Here is an 11,535-nt window from a genome sequence, read left to right as displayed (position 1 = left end):
ACAGTCACCTCAAGGCGCTTTATATTGTAAGGTAGACCCTACAATAATACATACAGAGAAAAAACCCAGCAAGCACTTTGGCGACAGTGGGAAGGAAAAACTCCCTTTTAACAGGAACAAACCTTCAGCAGAACCAGGCTCAGGGAGGGGCGGCCTGCTGCGACCGGTTGGGGTGAGAGAAGGAAGACCAGATAAAGACATGCTGTGGAAGAGACCCAGAGATAAATAACAAGTGTGATTCAATGCAGAAAGGTGATTAAAAAGGAAATACTCAGTGCATCATGGGAATCCCCCATGGCTAGCATCCATATGTCTCTCAGAGTGCAAAATCCCCACATAAACACCAGGAATCATTATGTCAAGATTAGGCTTTGCTCAGAATCAGAATATATTTATCCTCGTCACCCTCTCTGATTCATCCCACTACTGCAGAATCATCATAAAACTAATGGAGGTGGCAGGTTTCTGAAGTCTATACACAGTGAAGAGAAAGGAGACAGGACGGTCCCCTGCAGGGCATCTGTGTTGCTGACCATACTGTCCACCACACAAAACTGCAGGCACACATAGTGTGGTCTGACAGTCAGATAGTTGGCAATCCAGATGACTAAGGACGCATAACTACCTACATCGCTGTCAGTTTAAAAAACAGTAGGGCTTGTCTGAAGGTGCTGAAGGAGAAGCATCTGGCTCTCATTTATCTCACCGTGCTCACTAACCAGGTAAAATGGAGAGGACTATCAGTGGGCTAATCGTGGGCCATAGATAGTGAAAAATGATGTGTGATGTTCACAATGAGCACCATGGGTCTCGTTGTGACATGGGCTATGACCTCTGGAGTCTCATCAGCTGGTTCCTGATTTGTTTAGTAGTGAAGCTGACTGGTGTGGAAGGAGTGGAGGTGCCCTGATGTAGAATGTGAAGAGTGTACAGACCCTGGGAGCCTCCTCACAGGAGGGTTTATACATTAACACAAGATTTTATTTTATTTGTTTTTTAATTACTTGGATACAGACTTCTGAGTTGTTAAAATTAATCATTTAGAATGCCAAAACTTAAATTCCTAATGGTATGTAGGTATAAATTTAAATTTAAATAATAGCAGTTTTGCTTCTCCGGTCAACAAACCAGGAGAAATCATTCATTTTATATAACTTGCATTAGTCACTGACATTATTTTTAAGGTAATGATATACAATAAACAGTTTGTTCCATTTAAATAGGGCTGCACCTTCATTTGGACTTTATTTACAAAGGCACATCGCTCATGTATTTGTGCAATAAATGTGCACCAGTCAGAAAGAGATCTAGATGTGGGTATCATCAACATTAATATGAAACAGGGTTTGTTTCTGAGCTAAAAGATGCATGATGGTATTTTACTTTAGTCTCTACTGAATCCCCCTCAAAAGAGGTTGATCATATCATTTCCTCTTAGAACTCAAGTTTCACCAACAGTTCACACACACTTCCTCCACAGCTATAAACAAACTTATTCAGAACAAGAAAACCACCAGGGTGTCAGATTTCCCCTGTATGGACTGCTGCTGTATTTCCGTTTTTTGTTGTGTTCTCTCTTCTGCTTCTATTTTGTGGAGGGGAGGGGGGGGGGGGTTTCATAGGAGAAACTGAAATCATGCTTCATTTCTGTACGCCTAACAGAGATAAGTTCGCTGGGTTCAGAGCTTTATGTTGACATAAATGGTTTAACTGGGTCTTACCGACTTTAGTGAAACGAGACCATCTATGTCTTCATCACTGGTCAAAGGGCACTCTTGTAATATAAAGCAGGTCAGGCATTATTAATTCAGTCAGAAAGGTTTCCATACCCACAAACAATACAAAAACTGACCACAACTTTGACAACATTCTCCTCCTGTTTCTCAAAAGAAAAATAACATGAAAACAATTAAAATAAATTAAATGTGAATTCATGTTTCACGCTAAACTGAAATCTTGATGCTGAGAAAGGTGTTCAATGCAAATAAATGGAAATAAATAATGCTAACCAGTTTCCTTTTTCTCATTCGGTTTGGCATTGGGATAATGCCATCAGGCTACTGTCCTGATTCTTATCATATTAAACCATATTTTGACATATCTTTGGTCTTTGTGGTATGGTCTGCTCACAGTAAAGATCAGATGTAGTTAATCCAGCGGTTTTCATGAGGTCATTTCTCCCGTACACGTGGAAGCGCACCTCAAACATAAGATACAGTCCTGGACATGTCACGGTTAACGCTGCCCAACCGTGGGAATGTGGGGAAAGGAGGACCCAAATGCTGGACTCTTTGATGCAACAGTGCGTTTATTTACAGTGCAGGGAAAACAACAAATCCGCAGTGCGTTCCCGACTCCCGTGACATGTCCTCTTCCCAGTGATAGTGTTCTTTGTCTCCGCCCCTCAGTGTCTGAGCACCCCATGCTCGCTGCCCTCTCGTCTCCACATTCTCTTAGGGAATAACAAAGAGGCAGCCGTCAGAAACACCACAATGCAGCAGACTAACCTTACTAACTTGACAAGAGCCTAACGTGAAGTCACACAATGATCCAGCGTTGGAGAGAGCTCCATCACACTCTTAAGTAGTTTCTCCGACGAGGCTTAATCAGCTGCAGGTGTGTGATGGTCTTCAGGTGTGGCCAACCACCTGGCAGGGCCACACCCACCAGGCCTGAAGGTGCCTGTCACAGCCGCACCCACACAAACACGCACGCCTGGACAACAGAAACAGCAGTGCAGAGCAGCAAAAACACATATAATATAATACAAGTCCATAACTGCTCAAGGACCCTGGGTCGCTCAGATCCAGGACCCTGACAGGGCCACCACTTTTTTACAGTTCAAGCAGCTGCCACAGGCTGCAGGGGCATTGGAGGAAAAAATGTTAACAAACATAGAAACAGTATGGCTGTTTACATGGCTGCACACTGCTTGGGCCACACGTAGTGTCCTCTGAAACTCTTACAAAGAACAGAGTTAAGCTTCAATCATATTAGAGGCTCAAATTACCCACTCATGACTCTTTGATAGCCTCACACTGTTTTTATTTCTGAGCACAGACCCATAATTTATATCACAGATTTAGTGTCTTTATAATGGTATGGTTGCCATGGAGTTTTTTTATTAATTTTTTGAAGAAACAATTAAAATAATCCTAACGCTAATGCTAAGTCCTAACCTGAACACCATCTACATGGCTTGATGTGAGAGGTTAGCTAACTGCAGCGTTTCATCCCCTCTTTGTGTTATTTTGTTTGATTTCCAAAAATCGTGACATTTGACCAAAAACGAAAGGAAAGACAAAGGAAATTCTCCCCTCTCACAAGCTGTTCTTAGCACTTTCAACCACAACTGATTGTCTTCCTCTCAGCAAAGAGTTTCACTTCTGCCTCTTCTTGTGACAGCTTTTTATTTCACTGAGGATCCAGCGTTCCATTGTGTTGTCATGTCGGTTTCTTTGAATCCAATATATGGGAATATTCTACACGTGATATATTCAGTGTGATCTCAAGACTCATTTTTCTTTCTGTGGTAGCACAGCTTGTTTCGTTAGCACGGGTAATCTAAATTGTCCCAAGCACCTTGCCCCAAGTAGACTAACAAGTTAATTAGGAGGTACTGATGTGTGAACCACGCAAACATTGTTCAGTGCTTCGGCTAAATTTGTTTCCGGTGATCCTGTGTAAATATCTAATGTAATGTATGTTTGTGTGTGTTGATGTGAATTAACTGTAGAGTCTGTAAAGCAGTGCAGATGTGCTGTTCATACATATGAAAATATGCACACAGAGTGTAAATATTGGTTATGTAAATAATTACAATTGATTATTTGGCATATTTAACATGTCTTTCATGTGGTACAGTATTCAAACTATATTTCTATATGCTGTTACATTTAATATGGCAGATTATTTCATTTGCAAGAATGAAAATAAAACAAACTGTTTTTCTCAAAATGTTTTGTTCATTGTACTTATCCTTTTCAGGGTCGCGGGGAGGGGGGGGGTAAGAGGCGGGGTACACTCTGGACAGGTCATCAGTCTGTCGCAGTGCTAGCACACAGAGATAGACAACCTACATTCACACCTATGGGCAATTTAGAATGATCAATTAACCTATCTTTGAGGAGTACAAATACCTGGGAACCATCTTTGACAACCTCCTGAAATTCTCTGCCAACACAGAGGAGATTCTCAGGAGGTGCCACCAACGGCTATACCTCCTTAGGAAACTAGTGGTGTGCGGCTCAATACTGAAATATCGATTCTTCCGATACCAGCAATTTATGTTCTAGAATCGATTCTCATATTATAATATCGATATTTTAGTACTCTGGGGTAAATTTGTAGTTTTTCCATTAAAATGAATGTAGTGGAAAGAAACTATACAATTTGAATCGTCTAATTTGGAATGAACTACTTCCTCTTCTGCCTTTCATAGTCATATGCGGAATACGGCTGTATAAATGTGTCGCAGCCCCTGGCGTGCACACTCACAACAATGGCTGAGCGCAAACAGAGTCCTGTGTGGACACGTTGTTGTGGCAACACCACTGACCTCGTCAAACACCTCGGAGTAAATCACATCACAGAATATGATAAGCTTATGTTGAGGCGAACTGAAGAGGAGGACAGGGACAGGTGCTGCTAGGGCGAGACCAGAGCGGGTTGGCGAGACAGACGTCTCTCGCAGAGTCCTTTAGTGCTGCAGGCGGGCAACATGCTCAAATAGCGCACAACGTCAGTTTTTTTTTATTTCTATATGATAATTCTGCATTATTAAGCAATAAAAACAAGTTGTCTGATGTCCTCTAATCATTATGAAGCAATATGGTTATGTTATTATTACAATTACATAATACAATTATATATTGTATTATGAAATGCAATGAAACATTAAGTTTTTGTTCAAAGTATCGGTATCGGATCAGTATCGCCGATACCACCCTGAATTTTACTTGGTATCGGATCGGAAAGGAAATCAGTGGTATCGCACATCACTATAGGAAACTCAACTGCTTTGGAGTCAGCACACCCATCATGATGGCTTTTTACCATGCCTTCCTGGAAAGCATCATGACCTTCTCCATCACTTGCTGGTTCCACTCCCTCAGCCTTCAGAACAGGAACTGCCTGCAGCACATGGCATCAGTGTGCTCTAAAATCATTGGCCTGCCTGTCAGAACTCTGGCACAGGTTTTCAGCCCACAGGCCCTTAGACAGGCAGCCAAAATCATCAACGACCCCTCTCACATTCTTCACCCCGCATTTCAATGGCTCCCCTCTGGGCGACGCCTCCGCTGCATTTCCTGCAGGACTGAGAGGAGGAGAGCCACCTTTGTCCCCAAAGCCACTCTGCTTTCCCACACCAGAAACATCAACTACTCTACATTCTTTTTATACTACCGACACTTTATTCACTTTTAGTCACTTACAGTTATTTATTCACCTTTTAGTCACTTTAATTTTAAAACTGTGTAATTTTAAAGCTGTGTATATTCTGTGTATTTATTATCTGACTCTTATTGCCTGTTCTTATTGTCCTTATCTTCAACGTTATGCTGCTCTGTCGTATGTTAATTGGCCCTTGGAGATAAATAAAGTCTTTCTGATTCTATCCCCACTAACTGCATGTCTTTTAGTGATGGGATTTCCAGCTCTTTTTAGAGAACCGGCTCTTTCGGCTCCCAACCGGCTCTTCAGGTAGTTTTCTTGTTTTAATTAATTTGTTATTAAGAACAATATAAAATTATGCACAAAAGGAATTACTAATGTAAAAAAATGTGGTTTTATTTATATATGTTTATATATAAATACATACGGTGGCCCCTAGAAACAAAGCACGTGCAAATTCCAAAACACATTTCTAGCGTTAACTGAACTTCAAGACAGAGCTACCTAGATCACTTAAATTACACAATTGAAAGCATAAGTGTATTGTTTGTGTATTTATACACAAGCACTCATAATTATTCAAATAATTTTTAAAAAAATATTCATTTCCCTGTTACTACCACACACCAAATCCGGTCGTTGGTACTTCCTGGCTTGTGTAGCCACTAGGTAACAAAAGCTCAACACTGCCCCCTAGCATCCTGGAGCACTTCTGTTGTGTTTCGTACGTGCTTTGTTTGTAGGGGCCACCGTAAATATACTTTTATTTATTCACTCCACATAAAATGTAATAAATAAATCATATAATACAAAAACCAACTATTTACATTTCAACTTTTAACTATTTAAATTTTCAGGTTTTTCCTTTTAAACAAATTTAAAGTGAAACAACACAAAACACTGCAAACCACAACACAATTAAATATAAATTAAATTATGAAAACAAAAAGCAGATGCATATTCTCTGTCATATGGGCCTGCATGAATAAACTTTCTGTATCCTTTATCATCTGCAACTGAAAATAGTTGTGGATGATTACTATACCTTTCTAATGTGACGTTGTTGTCCCTGGCTCTCTCTCTCCCTCCCGCTCTGTTCCTGTGCTACTGCGAGTGTAACTACCGCCCCTCCCCCCTCTGCCCAGCACAAAGCACAAGGCTCGCGTACCGGAGTGAAGCAGGAAAAAAGGGTGAGAGAGAGGAAGAGAGAAGGAAAAAGAAAAAAACCCACGGTTCCCAATAAGGAGCCGGCTCTCGTCGTTCACTTCAAAGAGTCGGCTCTAAGAGTCGTTCCATTCGCGACCAACACATCACTAATGTCTTTGGACTGTGGGAGAAAGCCAGAGTACCCAGGTGGGACCCACGCAAACTCCACACAGAAAGGATGATGGTGGAATTGAACTCAGAACCTCTTGCTGTGCGACAACAGTGCTAACCACCGTGCCACTGATTTTTGTTTTTTCACACAATAACCCATAATGAAAAAATGAACCAAATTTACATACAATTCTTGCAAATCTATTTAACATAAAAAAAAATAAAAATAAAAAATTTACAAAGATATACAGTCTGACTTAAAAATGCATCTCTTCTGCCATTATCCTTGTAGGGTTTTTAGGGACCTCTTGAAGTGTGGTCAATAAACAAAAAAGACAGTATAAAAAAAGCTATTTACTGTGAGATAAATACTTTCCACTGGTGATATTTGGTACAGCTCTGTGGGCAGCTGGAGGAGGAAGCAGGGGAATTACCACATAAGCAGGGAGTTCCCCTTCTCTCTTCCACTCTGTTAAAGTGTTGAGGAATTATTACTCTACTGGAAACTTTCACAGTGCCAAATACAAAAACTTGCACTGTTAATGAATATGAACACAGAGCTAAGTCATAGTATCTTACGTAATAACCAGGCTAATATTACCCACTGTCAGCAGTGATGAGCTCATACGAACACAGTCAAAAGTCACATAAGTCATGTAACCATGCAGCCCTGTACTTAAATACATGTTACCATGTATTTTTAATTAAAGTAATCTAACTCAGAAGGGGTTTAACATATTGTCTAATTCGAAATGCATTGACTAAATTTTTCAAAAGTGTTGGCATTAAAATGCTATTTAATTCTAGAATGGCTTTTTTTGATTGTTTGTTTTGATTGAGTTGAATCAAAAAAACAAACCATATCAAGTTTTTCTGAGAGGTTACATTACCATAAGTAACATGTAAGCTTTCTAATATCAGCTTTTAGACATTAACAGCAATGTCTGAAACATTAGCAGAAACCCCATCCTGGAATCAGGCTTTAAACCAGGTTCTGTACACGAGGGATTTGAAACTGCATTTATTGTGTCAGCAACGCAGTTCTGTAACGTTACGTGGTCTGCCACTTTGTAATGGTATCAAATCCTGCAGACAGTGACAATTTAGAGTGAAACGTGGGTCTCCTTTTTAAAAGCACAAATGAAATTAAATTCACTTTAAATATCCATCCATCTGTTTCTTCTTATCCTTTTCAGGGTCGCGGGGGGCGCTGGAGCCTATCCCAGCTGTCATAGGGCAGGGTCCACCCTGGACAGGTCGCCAGTCTGTCGCAGGGCCAACACACAGGGACAGACAATCATTCGCACTCACTCGCACATTCACACCTAGTGACAATTTGGATTAACCAATTAACCTATCCCCACAAGCTGCATGTCTTTGGACGGTGGGAGGAAGCCGGAGTACCCGGAGGGAACCCACGCAAACACCACACAGAAAGACCCCGGCCTGATGGTGGAATTGAACTCAGGACCTTCTTGCTGTGCGGCAACAGTGCTAACCACCGTGCCACCGTGCTGCCACCACTTTAAATATATAGGATGTTATTTGCTAGAGGTTTCTCGATCACTGTGTGCAACCTTTTTGTTCAGCCCACTAAGCTAAAGCTGTATGAACTTCAACCGCATCTGAGTTGTTGTTCTTTCATTTAAAATTGATTGTAGTAATGTACAGAACCAAAATGAGGGGGAAAAGGTGTCTCTGTGAAATATTTATGGACCTAACTGTATTTCCCCCATTTCCATTTCACTGACTGGAGGCAGGACACTGGGAGGGTGATTACATGAAAATAAGTTGCACATTTAATTTTACTTCATTTGCAAGTATTATAAAGTATTCTTTTAGTGTGCATGCAGTTGAAAGGTAACATAAACATTTCAATAATGGTATCTCATTATATCTCAGTATTTAGCAAGCATGATAAATTTGGGTTCATCTCGATGAAGTAACTGTTAAACTCCTCCACTTCCATGACTGTTTCGCTGCACACAAAAAGAGGACACACTGTGCTCTGTGGTTACTACCGTGTGTTAATTAATTGTCCCATCGCACACACTAGCAATAATTTGAGCTTTCTTTAGCCGTTGTGGCTCATTTGTTTGCTCTGTTTAGTTTGACCCTGTAGCATGTTTGATATTTTTTCTTTTTTTCACTGGTTTGTAAAATGATAAACACAGCTCTTGCAAACATGATTTCTTTATAAGCTGAGTTTTATTCAAATATTTCAGAGTACCACAGGCACTATAAATTCTTAGACATTTGTTTGTACTTGCCATAAAACGAAACAAATAGTTTCATACATAAAAATCAGCACAAATACAGTAGGACATTCATTATAAAACACACTATAAAATTAATAAATATATAAGTATTTCAATATTTCAATAAATAAATAAATAAATACAACAAATAAAATAAATACGACAAAGATATGTTAAATAAATAAATTCCCCAAAAAGTAAACCCTTTGTTTTTCTATTCTGTCAGCCTGTAGTGACATGGTAGCACTCTTTGGTTGACTGCTGTAGTTACAATAGTTTGATTTACTTACAAAAATGAAATGACTTGCTGATACAAATATTTCAAGTATGGCTGATGGTTAAAGTACATTTTCCATCACCTCTTTAGTGCAATGTGAACCATCTGTGGTTTCCTCACATTCAATAGTTAAAAGCCTTCCAGAAGGACAGCAGGTCATGGTGGAGAAATGGAGTCTGAGGTCACCTTTTCACCTACATTCATCAGACACCTCTCCTCACAAGGCAAAAACACCAAAGAAGTTCTTCCCTGGCTCATCCTCCAATTTCTCCAGCATTGCCTCCTCTGTCTGTGTTCTCAGTCTGTCATGAGCATACAAGTTGAACACAGCCCCCATGTAAACTGCAGTGTACCAGTTCCCATCCTTATCTGAATCCCCACTGGTTGTCTTTTGGCAGACTGTACGGATAGAGTGGAGAATGGTCACATATTCAGGTGCATATGAGCGAGACCAGCGTTTGACAGTGTGGCTCAGGTGGACCATGGGGTGTGAGGAGGTATCGTCGGCATCGCTGCTGCAGTCAACCCGGAAAGATGCTTGGCTGTAAACAAAGTAGAGGCCATCTCGAGGAATCACAATTTCATTTTTATCGAGCTCTAGTCCTCCCTGAGAGTGGGACTGGTCCACATCCTTCTGCCATTCCACTGAGGTCTTTCTACTATAGTTGTGTACTCCTGTTGAATAGTACAGACAAATGGCAGACACCATGGTGAATTTCTGATTAACAGTGAAATAAAACTGCACTTGAGTCAGGGGTTCCTGAAGAGAAATTTCAAATGAATTCTGTTGCAGTGACATGAGCCTATTTCTCATTTATCCTCTACATTCTTCAGTCTAACTAGAACTCATTTAAATCTCCAAAATATCCAAAGGAAACAGGCATAATGTGCCCTTAAAAATCAAGGAGAAGTTCTAAAACTTTCTGGAAAAACTGGTAAGCTTCCTGAATCAAGAACTTCCTCCAATTATGATCCACTAAATGTCCCATGAATCTCACAGAGATGTGTGATTTCATGATTACAATACTGGGAAAGGTGTAGTATGGTTCTCCACAGTCAGTCTAAAATATGCCTTGCACTTTTTTTTACTTGGGTTTCATCCCTTACCTTGCAAATGAATGGCTGCTCTCACATTTGATATTTGCCTCAAAGTGTGATGGAGATCTGGGAACAAGAAAAGACAGAGAATATGAATTATACAGTGTTTTGGCCTACTAGTCACTAACATTACTAAGCTAAAAAAACAAACAAAAAACAAACAAACATCAATAAGTCCACTACTTTTGTAAGAGTTGAGGGTACTCACCAAAATTGTCCTCATTTTGTCCAGGAGCCTGTTTGAAATAGAGCATGACACAGAACGCTGTTACAGACTGGTTGGTTTTAGGTGAAACAGTTCATTCACTGTGAGAGTCAATGGCGCTCTTGAGTAGTTTAGAGAGAATTTTAAAACCCACCTCAGCACGCCTGTTAACAACGAGGGCAGCAGCAGCAGTAGCAGCGAGGCAAAGTGTGAATGCCAGGAGGGCCATGGTTAGCTTTGACCTGGGCTTGATTTCCTGTGTTGCCTGTTTCTCTGTGTCTTTGTCGATCATTGTATCCAGCGCGACCATGCATTCACCTTCCATTGTTTTTAGTGGGTGCCTTCTATCAGGTACAGTTCACTTCTTAGCAGCCTTTCCTCCTCTTCTTCCACCTCTTCTTCTTGTTTGATGCCGCTATCTGTGAGAGGCTGTTTTAAAAGGCTCTCACCGATAGAGGGGGAAACTCCAATGATGTCACACATGTGGAGACTCAATGAGAAATAGAGACTCAGTGCCTGGGAGGATCTTACGCACCACACCTCCTCTGCACATGGCATGTGTATGATCGAGTTATACCAACATCAAATAAAAAACCAGACACCTGTGTGGAATCCCCTTTTGCACCTCAGTGCACACCCACACAACTCAATAGATCATTTCAAACAGGCACATACACTCACCTGCTGTATACCTGCGTACACAGGCAAGACCACAGATCATTCTATTCTACTATTCTAAATTTTTAAAAAGCACATGTTAGCTATTGATGTGAAGTGTTCACATATGTTGTTGTGTTGTCTTCGTTTCTATGTGGGGCAGACACACTGAAAGCCAGTTCAAATGTGGGGCAATAAGTCACAGAAAAGTCTGCAACCTTCAGCTATTCGTCAGTCAGTTTGACCACTATTGCCAAATGTTTTTTACGTTATTGTGTTTGATATTCCACCAACAATTAACTGCCAGTGATGTCATCGTCAACCTACAT

General features: G+C 40.6%; 1 protein-coding gene across 1 annotated transcript; it reads right to left on the bottom strand.

Moving 5' to 3' along the window:
- Positions 1 to 9,135: 9,135 nt before the first annotated feature.
- On the bottom strand, positions 9,136 to 11,208 carry LOC102208859 (tumor necrosis factor-like). The gene is made up of 4 exons (XM_005750688.2): positions 10,704 to 11,208; positions 10,553 to 10,580; positions 10,354 to 10,410; positions 9,136 to 9,921 (listed from the first exon to the last, which is right to left on the bottom strand). The coding sequence occupies exons 1-4, from the start codon at positions 10,872 to 10,874 to the stop codon at positions 9,464 to 9,466; spliced, it is 714 nt and encodes a 237-aa protein (XP_005750745.1). The 5' UTR covers positions 10,875 to 11,208; the 3' UTR covers positions 9,136 to 9,463.
- Positions 11,209 to 11,535: the final 327 nt, after the last annotated feature.

Source organism: Pundamilia nyererei, unplaced genomic scaffold (assembly GCF_000239375.1).
Source record: "Pundamilia nyererei isolate P.nyererei 1_Seehausen unplaced genomic scaffold, PunNye1.0 scaffold00284, whole genome shotgun sequence".
NCBI classification, from domain to species: domain Eukaryota; kingdom Metazoa; phylum Chordata; class Actinopteri; order Cichliformes; family Cichlidae; genus Pundamilia; species Pundamilia nyererei.
The sequence above is the reverse complement of the archived record's forward strand: the minus strand, read 5'-3'. Positions and strand labels throughout refer to the sequence as shown.

Coding starts and splice junctions, on each gene's coding strand:
- LOC102208859 (XM_005750688.2), bottom strand. CDS start 10,874: ATGGAAGGTGAATGCATGGTCGCGCTGGATACAATGATCGACAAAGAC. Junction 10,581..10,703: donor TTGTTAACAGGCGTGCTGAG/GTGGGTTTTAAA, acceptor TATTTCAAACAG/GCTCCTGGACAAAATGAGGA. Junction 9,922..10,353: donor AGCAGCCATTCATTTGCAAG/GTAAGGGATGAA, acceptor ACTATTCAACAG/GAGTACACAACTATAGTAGA.